Below are 17,864 nucleotides of genomic sequence, written 5' to 3'. Positions count from 1 at the left end.
TGCTCATAGCTCAGAGCCTGGAGCCTGCTTCGGATTCTGTGTCTCCCTCTCTCTCTGCCCCTTCCCCACTTGTGCTCTGTCTCTCAAACGTGAATAAATTAAAAAAAAAAAAAAATTCGTGGGGTGCCTGGGTGGCTCAGTCGATTACACGTCTAACTTCCGCTCAGGTCGTGCTCTCACAGTCTGTGGATTTGAGCCCAGAACCAGGCTCTGTGCTGACAACTCAGGGCCTGGAGCCTGCTTTGGATTCTGTGTCTCCCTCTCTCTCTGCCCCTCCCGTGTGTGTGCACGCATGCACTCTCTTACTCTCTCTCAAAAATAAATACATTAAAAAAATTTTTTTAATATGACAAAATTCGGCAGCTCTTTCTATCCATGAGTCCCGGCCCTAGGCTTTAATAAAAACACCTTAAATAAAAAAAATAATAGAAATAACAAAATTCAATTTATCAGAAAGTTGTTACCATATACATTTAAACTAATGATCCATTTGAAGGGAGAAAAGAGTATCATAATTCTGTTTGCTATAAAAAAACAATTTAAGATGAGAGCAAATGAAGGATTATGTAGAATCAAATCCCCATACTTTGGACTTGTTCACCACAATGATATTGAGTATCAGAGTCCCAGTAGAGCAGATAAGAGCAGTAATCAGCTTGTAAGTTACAACTCCATTTCTTGAGTTAGAACATTTCAGATACCAATTAAAGTAAGCAATTTCCTAAGGTTTTTTCTGTATGCAAAACTATTTTCAAAAATTAACATTTATACAATGTTTATAATACACGAAACTCCAAAAAAATCTTAAACTTCTAGAATAAATGTCATATTTAATAAGAAATGCTATCTGAAGCCTTACTCTGGGTTACAATTGAGTTTCTGGATATCTTCATGCAAATTTGGAACAGGAGGCTGCAAAGGTGTTGATGGAAGCATGTTTCTTTCTTGAAGAAGATTGATAACTCTTAGCCCTTCTGGATGGAGACTTAATCCACTCATGCTTGTAGTTAAATGATTAGCACCTAAGGGAGTCTAAAGATAATATAATTTCAAAGTAAACAGCCTTTATAATGTCTTCAGTTGAAAACAGAAGTGTATAAGGACTTGGTTACTTAATTTCACTCTAAATAACAAAACTATAATCTAGATTTCCTGGTCAATATTTTGGTTCTGGAAATATATAATATAACATGAGTCTTATGAAATATCCATTATTCCAATTGGTTAAAATATTCATTACACCTTCCTAAAACTTTTTTATGTCTACACAATTTAAATCAAAAGATGGAAAAATGGTAAAAACAAAAACAAAAGCAAAAACAAAACACCAAAAAGTTTACCTGATTAAAGCCCTGTGGCCCACTTGGGTAATTCAAGGAAGAAGGTGGCATTGCAGTTGTACTAGGTGGTGCTGTGTTCTGATAACCAGGTGGTAAGGAGGGATATGAATACCCAACACTTCGGTTCATTGTGGGATTCTTATTAGTATGCTGTGGTGTTGCTAGAAACAAGGTAACTTTTAAGTTCTGTTTTATATTCCAGAATACTTTAAATACACACATCCACCCACTGAATTATAACTCTAAAATCCACTGGGTAATTTAATACTTTCATCCATCAATTTTGCAAAGTAAGACAAATAAACATTGCTAACAAACACTGCTAACAAAGCAACTGCAATGATTAAAATCAAGTTAATGTAGACTATATAAGCTTGGTATGATTAATTTACTTCCGTATCATTTCCAAAACTTTATATTCAGACTAAAATTCTAATTCAAAACAATTTCAATGAAAAGATATTAAATGTTAAACTGGTTAAATACATTTGAGTAGATCTAATTGATACAAATACTCTATAGCTGTAACATAATAATAAAGCCCATGATCCCAATTCTGAAAGGAAAAAAAAACTAACAAAAAATCTAAAGGTATGGAGACCAAAAATGCTAACATGAGGTACTGTTGTGTGACATGATTATCAAGTTTTCTCCACTGTTTCCTATAATGAACACATACTAAAATAAAAAAAACAAAGCAAAGCAAAGGAAAACAAAACAAAAACAACTTTCATAGCATCTCACCTGAAAAGCCACCGCCTTCAATTTCATCATAACTATTGTGAACCACCATAGATCCATTATTGGTATTTGGTGTAATACCTAAAAAAGGAAGTTTATTAATAATATTCAAACTAGAACAATCATTACAATTTCTGAAAAATTTGAGCTGATATCTGAAATTTAAGGTAACTTTCCAAATACTTTAATCCACAGCCCAGGAAAAATGTCAAATGTTGAAATAAAAATTTCATATAATGCAAGTTTTTAAATATACAGAACACATCTAAGTTTCAAATACTTTTATGAACTTCTAAAATGAATGGTCCTTTGTGCACGTTATAAAATTATATACTGAGATTTCAGAAGTCAAGAGCAGCATTAAAAACCTCTAAAGAGCAGTACACACTGAAAAAAAAAATCACCCAAATCAATACTATTTAAAGAAAATTTAAATTATGAGGATAAAAAACCTTTTTTTTTTCAAAGTATGGAACAAAATGGAATCTAGAATTAATTTCAAGGTGACATAAATTAATTTAAAGAATGAATGCTTTAGTCTAGAGAACAATCACTAAAATAAAATAAAAATCTTAGTTTGTCCCTCCCCGCCCCCCAGTTTAAAGACTTAAAAGATAAATGCCAGGGACATCTGCTTATGAAGAATTAAAATCTATTTCTAGGTGCCTCTGCTATTTATGAACTCTAACTCAGGTATAGAAGAAGCTAAAATTAATGAATAGTATCAACCTCTAGCTTCTAAGTACAAAGGTGCTAACTTTAATAATCATTTTAACACCAGATAGGTAAGTTTAATAGTTTCAATAAAATTAGTTAACTTCTTTCCAGTTCTGAAGGCCACCATGAGTTTAGCCATGAGTTGATACTGAAAACCTTGGGAAAAGTGTTTGTAAAAATAAACAAAAACTGGGGCGCCTGGGTGGCGCAGTCGGTTAAGCGTCCGACTTCAGCCAGGTCACGATCTCACGGTCCGTGAGTTCGAGCCCCGCGTCAGGCTCTGGGCTGATGGCTCAGAGCCTGGAGCCTGTTTCTGATTCTGTGTCTCCCTCTCTCTCTGTCCCTCCCCCATTCATGCTCTGTCTCTCTCTGTCCCAAAAATAAATAAACGTTGAAAAAAAAAAAAAAAAAAAAAAAAAAAAATTAAAAAAAAAAAAAATAAACAAAAACATTTGGCATATTTTTAGTTGGTTAAAATTTTAAATATTTATTGTAGCTCAATTTTAAAAGTTATAATGAGGCAAACAGTGGGACATTATCATTTTGTTACTCATTGTTAACACTAGTCTTTTCAAAATATTCACAGGTCAGTCTTTTCCCTACCTATAGTAATAAAAAAGGAAATGCTACAAGAAAAAACAAAAATGATAACATTAATTGTATTCAGTAGTCGGGTATAGTCAACAATTATTCCCCTCTTCTTGTTTTCCCATTTCCACATGTTGCTATTAATGGTTAGGTTATTGCTAAAATCAATTTTCTTACTTGCCAAAATATATTGTTTAAACTAATAACTGAAAATAATGCTTTAAAACACTTTACTATTTATATAAAACTTCAAAATGCTCGCATATTTTACTTTTTATTTAGGTTCATAAATATTTGTTAATACTTAATAGCAGAAATCAAAATATTGCTTCCATGGAAAAAAGCCAATATATTAAAAGAATCATTCTGGGGCGCCTGGGTGGCTCAGTCGGTTAAGCGGCCGACTTCAGCTCAGGTCATGATCTCGCGGTCCATGAGTTCGAGCCCCGCGTCGGGCTCTGTGCTAACAGCTCAGAGCCTGGAGCCCGTTTCAGATTCTGTGTCTCCCTCTCTCTCTGCCCCTCCCCTGTTCATGTTCTGTCTCTCTCTGTCTCAAAAATAAATAAACGTTAAAAAAAAAAAAAAAAAAAAAGAATCATTCTAACACCATGCCCAGAAAAGTGAAAGTTCTCTTCTCGCCTTCCTCTTCCAAAAGGCACCTAACTTTTTAGCCATGATTATTAAAATCTGCATGGCAACAAAAAGGTTAACAGCAGTGGTTCTCAAATGCTAGGCAACAGCCCAGCACAGGGTAGTAGAATTCTAAGGAGCCCTTTTTAAACCCTAAATTCCTGAAGGCCGTCCCTAACCAAAACAACTAGATTTTCTGGAAAAAATATTATCTGAATGCACAGAATTCAAAAAAACATTCACCCTTCCAACCTAAGTCAAAACTTTAGGACTTGACTTGGTTTGCCTTGCTTACCTTCTTGGTTGACAGCTGAATTAAATGAGGGCTGGGGTACACCTCTATGTGATGATTTCTGAGGAGTGAGCACCCTCAATGGAGGTGGTCCTCCAGTTGGAGGGGGCCCAAGAGGAGCTCCTGGTTGAAAAGTGGTAGGCAGAGGTGGATTCACTAAGGGGGGTGCAGAACCTATAGAAATATTGTTTTTTCACAAGTCACTTACGTACTTAAGAAAAAGGGCAAAACAGCCTTTTACCAAATTTGAGTAACTTCTAAATTTACATTTTAATTAAAATCAGTACCAAATTACAAAAATAGGTTACCTGCTCAGGCTTATGAATTCTTAATTTATATGCATGCTTTACACATTTCCAAGTCTCTTTCACATGCTACTTAATTTATCAATTATTAAAGTAGTATAAACATAAAATAAGCATCAAATCACTTCAATGCCCTGTTTAATTTTTTATAACCTGGTTATAGAGCTTCAACAAGGTCATGTCAAACATTCTGATAGAAATTAACATGAATAAAATTTTATTAATAACCTATTAATATAGGCCATTCAGTTAATTCAATTAGGTTGACAGCTTTCTAAAACTATAAACTATTGTGGTTATTCTAAATTCTGCAAGTTTTATTTCATTTTGCTTCATTTTAATTGGGCCATAACCTTTCAGAATGGGATTACAAATTTGTACCTTGTTCAATGTTTAGCTAATAATAATAAAAAGTAGTTTGCTTTTGGGGCACCCGGGTGGCTCAGTCAGTTGAGCGTCTGACTCTTGATTCTGGCTAAGGTAATGATCTCACAGTTCACTCGGATCGAGTCCCACACTGACAGCATGGAGACTGCTTAGGATTCTCTCTTTCCTTCTCTCTAACTCTTCTCTGCTCTTTCTCTCCCTCTCTCTCTCAAAAAACATATATATTTTTAAAAAAGTAGTTTAGTTTCAATGATGGTTGAAATATACTGTATTAAGAACATTCCCTAGGCTTAAAAATCAGGAAACGATACAAAGTTTATGTATATGCTTTATAAAACACTAATATCCAAGAGGTTTAAAAGTACTCATCAAACTAGGGCCACCTGGGTGCCTCAGTCGGTTAAGTGTCCAGCTTCAGCTCAGGTCATGATCTCACAGTTTGTGAGTTCCAGCCCCATGTCAGGCTCTGTGCTGACAGCTTGGAGCCTGAAGCCTGCTTCGGATTCTGTGTCTCCCTCTCACTCTGTCCCTCACCCATCCAGGTTCTGTCTCTCTCTGTCTCAAAAATAAATAAAAACATTAAAAAAAAGAAAAAAGTACTCATCAAACAAAACTAAGAATAACATGGTATTTGTTCTTGTATCTCCTTGTATCTCCCTGCCTTGATTTTACCAGTTTTCTATCAGGACAGTAAGTTTTGATAAGTGTAAAAACACTGTCAGTTACTTTTGGGGAAACTCTTCTCCATGATATCAAAAGTTCCATGGGGCGCCTGGGTGGCTCAGTTGGTTAAGCGTCCAACTTCGGCTCAGGTCATGATCTCGCGGTCCGTGAGTTCGAGCCCCGGGTCAGGCTATGTTGCTGACAGCTCAGAGCCTGGAGCCTGTTTCAGATTCTGTGTCTCCCTCTCTCTCTGACCCTCCCCTGTTCATGTTCTGTCTCTCTCTGTCTCAAAAATAAATAAACGTTAAAAAAAATTTTGTTTTTAAAGTTCCAAAACTCATACCACCTGCTCATTCAAGTCAACAACATTGTTCCCACCTGCTCATTTACCAGAGGAGGAACAAAGTCTACAAAGAAGATGAAATATGGCTGGTAAGAATATGATTTAATTTTTTCATTCTAGGACTTTTTTTAATCCTCTGAATTTGTAAGTGAAATAGGTAATAAATTTTTGCTAATATTCTACCTGTATTTTGTAAAACCTTGTATTTTTTAACAAGAATAAAGATACCCAGATATGAAAATTTTCTTTGTATTCTTTTTTTTAATTATTTTGAACATGTATTCATTTTTGAGAAACAGAGACAGAGAGAGAGCACAAGCAGGGAAGGGGCAGAGAGAGAGAGAAAGACACAGAATCCGAAGCAGGCTCCAGGCTCTCAGCTGTCAGCACAGAGCCCAATGAGGGGCTTGAACCCACAAATGTGAGATCATGACCTGAGCCAAAGTCGGACACTTAACTGATTGAGCCACCCAGGCGCCCCCAAATATGAAAATTTTCAACGGTTCTTCAATATTGTTCAAATCTTCAGAGCCAAATGAAAAATGATCGTATTATTGAACCTTGTAGCCCCAACAAGATGAATCAGTGCCCTGCTGACAAGGGAAGACAAAGATTACTGCCATATAACTCCCTTATCAAAGCAACACTGACACATATCCAAGGCAATACAGACAAGTCAAAGGAACAAAAGGACAAGGTACACTACCAACTCAGCATGAGCAAGAATGTATGATATATCTGACCACAAAGAGGTAACAAACTAATGTTTAACAAAATACTAGTAAGCGTAGAGATTTTTCATACCTTTAAGGAAAAAAAATTGAAACCACAATATGCTACATTTCATAAAACAGATATTTTGTCAAGCTGAATAATTTTTTAAAGATTTTAAGTAATCTCTAAACCCAATATGGGGCTCAAACTCAGAAACCTGAGATAAGAGTTGCATACTCCACTGATTGAGCCAGCCAGGCGCCCTTAAAACTGAGTAATTATTTTTTTCTTTTAAAGTTTATTCATTTATTTTGACACTGGGGAGGGGAGAGGGAGACAGAACCCCAAGCAGGCCCCACACTGTGAGCACAAAGCCTAATGTGGTGCTTGAATCCACAAACCATGAGATCATGATCTGACCCAAAACCAAGGGTCGGACACTCAAATGACTGAGCTATCCAGGTGCCTAACAAACAATAATTCTTATTTGTAACACTAATAGCTAGAGTTTTAAAACCTGCCCTTTGAGATCCCTAAAGTTAATGTAAGGATGTTAAAACATAGCCTATTAGAAAAAAAAAAGTCAGAGAAATTTAGTATGTGGGCTAGAAACAATATAACCTAGCCAGAGTTTTGAGATCAGATAATCAGGCACCTATTGCCAATGATGTGTTGAAAAAACAAAGGTAAAAAATGAGGAATTCTTTAGAAATATCTTAAAAAAAAAAAAAGAGTAGTAATACATTTAAGGTTAATATTCTTAGCTTATATATCCTTCTTTCATTTTATATATATATTTATTTAATTTTATGTTTATTTATTTATTATTACTGATTTTTTTAAGTTTATTTATTTTTGAGAGACAGAGACAGAGCATGAGCATGGGAGGAGGAGAGCGAGAGGGAGACAAAGAATCTCAGCACAGAGTCCAACATGGGGCTTGAACTCACGAGCCGTGAGATCATGACCTGAGCTAAAGCCAGATTATTAACCAAACTGAGCCACCCTGGCACCCCATAAAGTTTATTTATTATTTTGTGAGAAAGAGAGCACATGGGAACAGGGAACACGGGCAGAGAGAACAGGGAAGGGGCAGAGAGAGAGAGAATTTCAAGCAGGCTCCAAGTTATCAGTGCAGAGCCCCATGCAGGGTTCGAATTCATGAACTGTAAGATCATGACCTGAGCCAAAATCAGAAGTCAGACATTTAACTGACTGAGCCACTCAGACACCCATTTTCCTTCTCTTATATGGGAACCTTCATAAGTTTTGACACTTGCTTATGTCTCCTTCACCACATCTGTGGTGTAGCCCTCTACCTGAGGACTTCTGTTATAGACAAAAAAATTTCAGATTATTGATGATGTCCTTTTTAATGAAAAGCTACACGTACTCTTAAATAGTTATCTTTTTTTTTAATTTTTAAAAATGTATTTATTAATTTTGAGAGCAAGAGTGCAAGTGGGGAAGGGGCAAAGAGAGGAGAGAGAACCCCAAGCCGGCTCCACACAGTCAGTACAGAGCCTGACAGGGGGCTCAAACTCATGATCTGCAAGATCATGACCTGAGCCGAAGTCAGAAGGTTAACCGACTGAGCCACCCAGGTGCCCCTTTAACAGGTTTTAAACAATATCCCTTCCCAAACTATTTTCTTGTGGCTTTGGGCAAAGTATGCAAGCCTCACATTTCTTATCTGTAAAAGAGACTGTGTGAAGATTAAATAAGATACCACATATAAAAGTTTAATAAAGTGCTGGAAAATAATAAATATTCAATAAATGTTTTTAGAATTACCAATAAGGTGAAAATTCATTAATTTCAAGTGACTGACCCTCACTTATGGTGCCAAATGAGTAAGAATAAAAGCAACCAGAAAGATTTGAGTTTTAACAGCAGATCAGATTTCTACAAAGAAACTAATTTCCTAGAAGCAGCTTTAACCTTGATAGGCCAAAATGCAAAATGAGTTCATTGGGGCTGATGACTGACGAGAGGCTAAGAAAAATATTTCCAGGAGCCTGATGAAATGTATGTAGTATACAGACCCAGAAATACATATACAAGGTAATTATTGATATCCCTATCAAAAATCCAGCTGTCTTTTTTGCAAAAATTGACAAGCTAATACTAAAACTCTTATGGAAATGCCAAGGGACGCAGAACAGCCAAAACAGTCTTAAAAAAAAAAAAAAAAAAAAAAAACAACAACAAAGTTAGAGGAGTCATACCTGCCAAATTCAAGGTTTACTATAAAACTATAGTAATCAAATTGATACTGGTATAAAGATAGACATAGATCAACAGAATAGAAATCAGAGTCTAGAAATAAATCTTTACATTTATGATCAATTGATTTTCAATAAGGGGGCCAACAACATTCATTGGAAGAAACAACATTCCTTCCATCAAATAGACCTGGGTTAAATGCAAACCCAGAGGCACAAGAATGAAGTTGAATCCCTACCTAACACCATACACAAAAATTAACTACCAAATTGATCAAAGACCTAAATATAAGGACTAAAACTATAAAACTTTTACAAGAAAACATAGATATAAATCTCTGCCCACTGATTTCTAAAACTGCAGTTCTGCTCAATAACACTCCTCACTAGAAAAGCTACTGTCTGTTCTCACCTACCCCTACAGGATACTACAGTTTCCGGGGACCAAAACTATCTAAGCTACAACAAAAAGATAATCCAAGCTTCTTCAGATCAAGACCAAAGACAGATCAGAGGGATTGAGCTTCCTACACTACAAGATGGAACCCAGTTAATAAAAGTAATGGCAATGGAGTGCCTGGGTGGCTCAGTCAGTTAAGTGTCCGACTTTGGCTCAGGTTATGATCTCACGGCTGGTGAGTTTCAAGTTCCACATTGGGCTCTGTGCTGACAGCTAAGAGCCTGGAGCCTGCTTCAAGCTCTGGGTCTCCCTCCTTCTCTCTCTCTGCCCCTTCCCTGCTCACACTCTGTCTCTCTCTCTCTCTCAAAAATAAATAAAAACATTTAAAAAAAAAGTAATGGCAAGTCCTTAAGAAAGTGGTTCTGTATGCATATCTGATTCCCTGAAATATCATGGCTGAAAGAAACACAGAGCATACTTTCAAAGGAAGGAAGCAAATCCATGATTTTAAGTTAACTCAAAGTTTAGAAAAGTAATTTCTTTAAAGATTAACAATGATTTAAAAAACCAATAGTTCTCCATATGGTTTCAGGGCTTGAAATGTTAATTAAAACATCTAAACAAGCAAAATTTTCCCATTTCTACATATGAAGCACTCCTATTAAGAACTTTACCTGATTTTATGAAGCTGTTTTGAAGTGAAGGATCCCCAGAAGAAACATATTGATGAGTTGTCAAATTTGTATTCCCAGACATAGATTGGGATGATGCACGAGGACAATGGTCTGTCTGGGATCCTGTGGATGGATAGTTATATTGCCAATTTGAAGGTGGTTGTACACTGGCTCCAGGAAGAAAGCTACCAGAAGGCATTGATGTAGCAGCTGCGTTCTGAGAAGTAGGTAGTGGCATTCGGGGAACAGAACCACTGTGGAGTGAAGTTGTCACTGGATTAGAAGCCACAAGTGGTCTATAAAGAGTCTGCCCAGGTCCCTGATAATTACTTAAGGGAGAAACAGTCTGAGAACCACCATAGTTAGACTGTCCAGAGACGGGATTCAGAGTCTTTGCTGGTATTAGATGAGGGTAGGATCCTGGAAGCTGAGAATTATATCCTTGGCTCACTGATACTTGTGAAGACATCAGTGTATTTTGGACAGGACCTTCCAATAAGAAGAGAAAAAAATTAGTCTTGCAAACAAAGCAATAAAAATACTTCTAAAAATACAGTGCAACATGTGGTACTCGTACAATTCAACAATAAAAAGACATATAACTCAATTAAAAATGAGCAAAGGATTTAGACATTCAAATATATTTCTAAAGAGATATACAAATGGCCAGTAAGTACATGCAAAAAACACTCAACATTATTAGTCACTAGCGAAATAGAAATCAAAACCACAACAGGATGGCACTGACACCAAGTAAGATGACTAAAATGAAAAGACAGTAAACATTTTAGTGTTAACAATAATGCAGAGAAACTGGAAGCCTCATACATTGCTAGTGGAAGTGTAAAATGGTGCAACTACAGCAGAAAACATCTTGGCAGTTCCTCAAAGTATTAAACAGTTAATGTATAATCCAGCAATTCCACTCCTACCCTGCATAAAAACTCATACACAAATGTTCATAACACCATTATTCACAATTGCCAAAAAGTAGAAACAACCCAAATGTTCAGCAACTGATGAACAGATAAACAAAAGGGGTGTATCTATACAATGGAATATTATTTGATCATAAAAGGAATGAAATATTGATGACATTTTTTAACACAGATAAACCTTGAAAACATTAGCTAAGTGAAAGATGCTGGTCACAAAAGGGCTTACATACAATGTATGATTCATTTGCATGAAATGTCCAGAATAGGAGAATTCACAGACACAGAGACAGATTTGCGGTTCCCCTGGCTGGGTGGAGGGGGGAATGGGGAATAACTGCTAATGGGAATAAAGTTTCTTTTGAGAATTATAAAATATATTATAAAACTGATAGTACTGATGGAAGCAAAACTCTGTGAATACACTAAAAACCATTGAACTGTACACTTTAAGGATGTTATATTAAAAAAAAATCCTGAGAATTATTTCTCCTACCCAGGAATAAACTGTTATTTCTATCCCTAAAATTAGACAATAAAAGGAAATAAGAAAGTTGGCTGCCATGCTGCTTTTCTGCCTGAGCTGTGGGAATGGGATGATCACGGAGGAGGGACAGCGCTGCTAGCACTTTGCCTGCAACACCTGCTGCTACATGTGCAACATCACTCACAAGGTAACAAATCCGAAGTTACTGAGTTCGAGTCCCTCATCGGGCTCTGTGCTGATAGCACGGAGCCTGTTTGGGTTTCTCCCTTTCTCTCTCTCTCTGCCCCTCCTTTGGTCACCTGCTCTCTCTCTCTCTCAAAATAAAGAAATAAACTTAAAAAAAAAATTTAAGTGTAAAAAAGAATATTAAGAGAAAAAGGAAGTTATAAAAAAAAAGGTAAGATACCTTCTTATAAACCTTTTTATTATGAAAATTTTCAAACATACACAAAAATGTAACACCCTTTATGCAGATTCCTACAAATACAAAATAAAATGACTAGAATCACATTTGATGTATGTATTAGTTTTAGATAGCTTGATATTGTTATGATAGAAAGTTTTTCCATTTACAAACATGGTATATCTCTACATTTATTCAAACATGTATCTTCCAACTATATTTCATGTTTTTTTCATAAAGATGTTGTAACTTATTTAAACTAAACCTAGTTAGGGGCACCTGGGTGGTTCAGTTAGTTAAGCATTGGACTCTTGATTTCAGCTCATTCATGATCTCACTGTCATGAGATCGAGCCCTGCAACACCTCCACAGTGAGCATGGAGCCTGCTTAAGATTCTCTCTCTCTCCCTCTGTCCCTCCCCCATGTGCACACGCACGCACTCTATCTCCACTCCCAAAAAAAGAGGAAAAAAAAAGAAACTAAATTTAGCTAATTTGCTACTAAATATTTTTTACCTCGTAAATAGTTATGATAGAATATTTAATTTTCTTATTAGTTAAAATGCTATTGATTTTTCAAAGTACCATAAACACCCAATTATAAGGTGAGATTTTTCCTTAAAACTTATTTCTCAAAACAGAAGTCATCTTATATGAGTCTCTACAAAGGTTCTCATTGTACAAAAATGTTTTATCCTAATGGATTAATACTATTTATCAAACTGTGAGTAGCAATATATTAAATGACTTATAAAATCAATGAGTTACAAACTATCCTTTTTGTCATCAAACAGAAGACATTAGTTAAGAATGGCAAATATAGGGGCGCCTGGGTGGCTTAGTCAGTTGAGCATCTGACTCTTGGTTTCAGCTCGGGTCATGATCTCACAGTTTCACGAGTTCAGACCCCATATCAAGCTCTGTGCTGGCAGCTGGGAGCCTGCTGGAATTCTCCCTTTCCCTTTCCCTCTCTCTCTGTCTCTCCCCCACTCACGCTGTCTCTGTCTCTCTCAAAATAAATAAATAAACTTAAAAAAAAAAAGAATGGCAAACATCACAGTACATTACATGTAATTAAAGACAAATATTGTGGTTTCATTTATATATATATATATATATGTATATATATATATACATATATATATATATATATGGTCACTACTTAAAATGTATTTTTTTATTGTAGATCACAGTTAAAGTCTGAAAAGCACTTGACCAACTGATACTTTTGCAGCAACGCTTATCCCTCTATAATTTATTCCCTGCACATCGTATTACCTTTTTAAAACATGGATCGTATCAACTTCCCTGCTCAAAACTTCCAAAGTCCTTATCTTAGCTTGTTGGACCTTCTATGTCCCTGGCTTCCTTTCTGGTCTCATTTCCTATTTCCTTTTTTAAAAAATACTGGAGATTGATTTTATTTTAATAAAACACTGCCAGGATAATACATATGTTCTTTCTGATCTGGAAGTAAAGTATCCTGTATCCCTTTGATTCTGTTTGTTTCTTACTTGCTCTCTAAGCAAATTTTAACATAAAGTTCAATTTTTCTGTAAGGTTAGGTTTAACATAAAGTATGCCAACTCAGACAAGAAAGTCTTGAGCCACAGACAAGTGGCTTGAGCCACAGATTCACTACATCCATATTTGTTATGTTAATCAAGTATGGTTCTTCTCTCATTAAGGCCCTTCCACTCCCAAATTGATTTTACTATTAGTTAATAATATTTGTTTATCTATATAGGCCAAGGAGTCTTTTTATCTGATATCTCTAACTCAGAAGAGGTGGCTATGTATGTTGTTCTTAACAACTTGGAGCAGATTAGCAGTTGCAAACATATGCCTTTACAATTCTACCTTGTAACAGTTTACCATACAATATAAAATGGCTTAATGAATAATTTTCAGTAAAGACTGAAAGTTCCTCTTTAAATATGCATTTACAATGAAAATCCTCATCTTTGAGTCTAATAAATGCATATGGTCAAGTCACTCTGTCAGCTGACTTCAATTAACACATTTAATAGCCAAAGACCATTAGTCTCAAAATAATAAATATTTTAAATAAATAAACAAACAAATAAACCGTACATATGCAGAGCACCCGGCTGGCTCAGTCAGTAGAGCATGTGACTCTTGATCTCAGGATCGTGAGTTTGTGTTCCACACTGGGCACAGAGATTATTTTAAAAATAAATAAATAAACTGTGCATATGTGTTTTATATAAAGTGTAAGTGTGTTTCACAATAAGCATTTTAAAATCAAAAAGTGCATTAAAGGGGTGCCTGGGTGACTCAGTTGGTTGAGCATCCAACACTTGATTTTGGCTCGGCTCATGATCCAAGGGTCATGTGATCAAGCCCCTCATTGAGCTCCGTGCTGAGCAGGGAGCGTGCTTGAGATTCTCTCTCTCTCTCTCTCTCTCTCTCTCTCTCTCTCTCTGCTCCTCTCACCCACTCATGCTCTCTTTCTAAAATAAACAAACAAAAAAGCCTTTAAAAAAAGTGCATTAAAGATTTTAAATAAAATGATTTAACAAGTATAGAAGGAAAAAATGAATGTTTCTAATATATAGTATTTAAATTTTTTCCTTACATATATCTTTTTTTAATGTTTATTTATGAGAGTGCGCATGCACATGTGTGCAAGAGTGAGGGAGGGGCAGAGAGAGAGGGAGATAGAGGATCAGAGTCCCAATATGGGGCTTGAATCCACGAACCATGAAATCATGACCTGAGCCAAAGTCAGATAGATGCTGAACAGACTGAGCCACCCAGGTGCCCCTCCTTACATATACAGTAAAACCATAATTCATTCCAGAAACATGCTTGTAATCCAAAGCACTTGTATATCAAAGCAAATTTCCTCATAAGAAATCATGGAAACTCACATGAATTGTTCCACAACCCAAAAATATTCACATAAAAATGATTACAATACTGTAATATGATACAAAATAATAAATTCAAAATATAAAGAAAAATAAACAAATTAACCTGCACTTACCTTTGAAAACCTTCGTGGCTGGTGTGAGGGAGACAAGAGAGAGGAGGAGGGTTATTGTGTAGGATGACTTTCACTATCACTAATGGAATCACTGCTGTCTACTGGTAATTCAATGTAATCTTTTTCATTTTGTGCAACTTTAACAAGGAACCTATCCAATGACATTTGCTTTTGCCTCCTTTTGAGAATTTTATGGAAATGTGACATTGCATCGATGATCATCCACTCCCACAGCAAGAGAGATAGACAGGGGCGCCTGGGTGGCGCAGTCGGTTAAGCGTCCGACTTCAGCCAGGTCACGATCTCACGGTCCGTGAGTTCGAGCCCCGCGTCAGGCTCTGAGCTGATGGCTCGGAGCCTGGAGCCTGTTTCCGATTCTGTGTCTCCCTCTCTCTCTGACCCTACCCCGTTCATGCTCTGTCTCTCTCTGTCCCAAAAATAAATTAAAAAAAAAAAAAAAAAAAGAGAGATAGGGGGAACCATTGGCTCAGTTGTGATCATGTGACATTTGGTGTCTTGTACCACTAGTATTGCAAGACATCACTCGTTTATCAAGTTACAATTTATCAGAAATGTTTGCTCATCTTGTGGAACGCTCGCTCACAGAACAAGCTACTCGCAATCCAAGGTTTTACTGTATATCTTTTAAATACAAAGTTTAAAGATGCATATGTTAATAAAATGAAACACCAAATACCACAAATAGTCATTTGTTTATTTCATACATACCCCTAGAATTTCATACCTCAAAGTGAGCTGAAGAAAAATGAAGAGGGGAAAATTTTCTCATTGGGAAAATGGAGAATTGCCTTTTCGGAGGATCACTTTATATTTAAGCATATATATAACATTTCATACCATAGGATACCAAATAGATTAAATTTTATTGTCAAAATATCATCTTAACTTCTTTGAACACAAAACTAAATCTGTCACCCTGCACAGTGTGGCACCATTCTGACTCAAATATGTGATTTGGTTCCCTTTTACTTAACTGCTAAATTACAAGGTAGGGGATTTAGGAGATCAGAAAATCCAAAATCATCACAATCATAGTCATCTTTCCAAATAAGAAAACAAAACAAAAGAAACAAAAACACTGGGACCAGAAGGAACAGTTAAACCAATCCATTTAGTCCTGGCTCTTATCAGGGCACTGTCTCCAATAAGAACATTTCTGGTTAATTTCTGGACCTTTCTATTTACATTTAGGGTTTTTGTTTTGTTTTTTTTACTGATCTCTATATTAAGACCCCAAAGAAAGCAACAGATTTATAAATGTGCATATGCCATGGTAATCCAATGCAAAAGTACTTAAAGTATTCAAATGGTGACCTTTTAGGCCTGGAATCATTTTAAGATAAGACAAAAAAAAAAAAAATTGGCCATAGGGGAAAGGCCACGGTTCAATGGTACCACCAATGAGAAGTCACCAATGGGAATGCTAAATATATTCATGAAAAGCAGCTAAATATGTTACTTATCTGATTATTTACACAGGTTTTAAAAGGTTTCATTTTCCTGAATTTTATCCCCTCAATGTTTATAGAACCCATTTATATAGCCATCTTGAATGCTTCTTGAACAACACATGAGGTAAGGGAAGAGTGAAAAGTATAAATAAGCAACTTATCTCTGGCTGATCTCTGAAACATCAAAACAGAGAAATATGTTGTGGGAAATTAACTAGTTTGATTTCTAAGAATACTATGCTTATATATACATGATTTATCAAACACTAATAAATGAATTACAGAATGTACATATTCCATTTTAAAAATATTTACTCACTTACATATTTAATTATTTATTTACTTACTTACTTATGTAATCTCTACACCCAACGTGGGACTGGAACTCATGATCCTGAGATCAAGAGTCACATGTTCTCCAGACTGAGCCAGCCCCTCCTTTTTAACTATTTATTTTAGGGGGCACCTGAGTGGCTCAGTTCAGCTGAATGTCTGACTCTTGATTTCAGCTCTGTTCATGATCCCAGGGTCCTGGGATCAAGTCCCACATTGGGCTCCGCACTGAGCATAGAGCCTGCTTAGGATTCTCTCTCTCTCTGCCTGCTTCTCCCCCACCTCAAATAATTAAATAAATAAAAGTTATTTATTTTAGAACGTGTATATTCCAAAGGACTCTCAAGATTCTGGACCCTGAAAAACTTCGGGCTAAGAGCAGCAAAGTAACCTGTCCCAAATCACACCAAAAGTCCACACAGTTCACTGAAGCCCTAGTCATTTTCTATATAGTCTAACTCCACAGTGTAGTGCATATTCAATCTCTAAGATATAAAAAACTATCTAAAAAAATGTTATAACTCCTACACAATCAACTTCCTGAGAGTACAAGGTCACTCTATATGAAATGTATATGGAAAGAGGCATTATAAAGTAGTAATTAAGAGCACAAACTGGGAAAAAATGTCCAAGAGTAAATTCTGGCCTTGACTTTTACTAAGTGTCCTTGAGCAAGATATTTTTTTTTTTTAACGTTTATTTATTTTTGAGACAGAGAGAGACAGAGCATGAACAGGGGAGGAGCAGACAGAGAGGGAGACACAGGATCTGAAACAGGCTCCAGGCTCTGAGCTGTCAGCACAGAGCCCGACGCGGGGCTCGAACTCACGGACCGTGAGATCATGACCTGAGCCAAAGTCGGACGCTTAACTGACCAAGCCACCCAGGCGCCCCGCAAGATATTTATTTAACCTTTCTAGACTTACTTTCCTCATCTATAAAACAGGAAGAGTAAAAGCAGCTAAATTATAGCATTCATGTGTATAGTAGGAAGAAAAATGACCCCCCAAATATGTCTATATCATAATCCCTAGGATGTGTAAATAGGTTACATGCCAAAAAACAATTTAAGATAGGAGACAGAATTAAGGTTGCTAAGCAGCGGCTGGGTGGCTCAGCTGGTGAAGCATCAGACTCTGGGTTTTACCTCAGGTCATCATGATCTCATGGTTCATGAGTTTGAACCCGGCATCTGGCTCTATGCT

The 17,864-nt window shown here is 36.2% G+C and overlaps 1 protein-coding gene across 3 annotated transcripts in view; it reads right to left on the bottom strand.

Moving 5' to 3' along the window:
- The window catches only part of SEC24A (SEC24 homolog A, COPII coat complex component), a 100,006-nt gene that overhangs the window by 38,959 nt on the left and 43,183 nt on the right, over positions 1–17,864 (bottom strand). For 2 of the 3 annotated variants that reach the window (XM_042935494.1, XM_042935488.1), the window contains exons 2-6: positions 10,020–10,508; positions 4,312–4,482; positions 2,085–2,162; positions 1,341–1,501; positions 860–1,032 (exon numbers count right to left, since the gene is read on the bottom strand). In XM_042935494.1, the coding sequence (XP_042791428.1) occupies positions 860–1,032; positions 1,341–1,501; positions 2,085–2,162; positions 4,312–4,482; positions 10,020–10,488 (1,052 nt within the window). In that variant the 5' untranslated portion in view covers positions 10,489–10,508. The remainder of the gene's footprint in view (positions 1–859; positions 1,033–1,340; positions 1,502–2,084; positions 2,163–4,311; positions 4,483–10,019; positions 10,509–17,864) is intronic. The other variant, XM_042935503.1, reaches the window with a different exon arrangement.

The sequence above is a fragment of the Panthera leo genome, chromosome A1, assembly GCF_018350215.1.
Source record: "Panthera leo isolate Ple1 chromosome A1, P.leo_Ple1_pat1.1, whole genome shotgun sequence".
Classification (NCBI taxonomy): Eukaryota; Metazoa; Chordata; class Mammalia; order Carnivora; family Felidae; genus Panthera; species Panthera leo.
The sequence above is the reverse complement of the archived record's forward strand: the minus strand, read 5'-3'. Positions and strand labels throughout refer to the sequence as shown.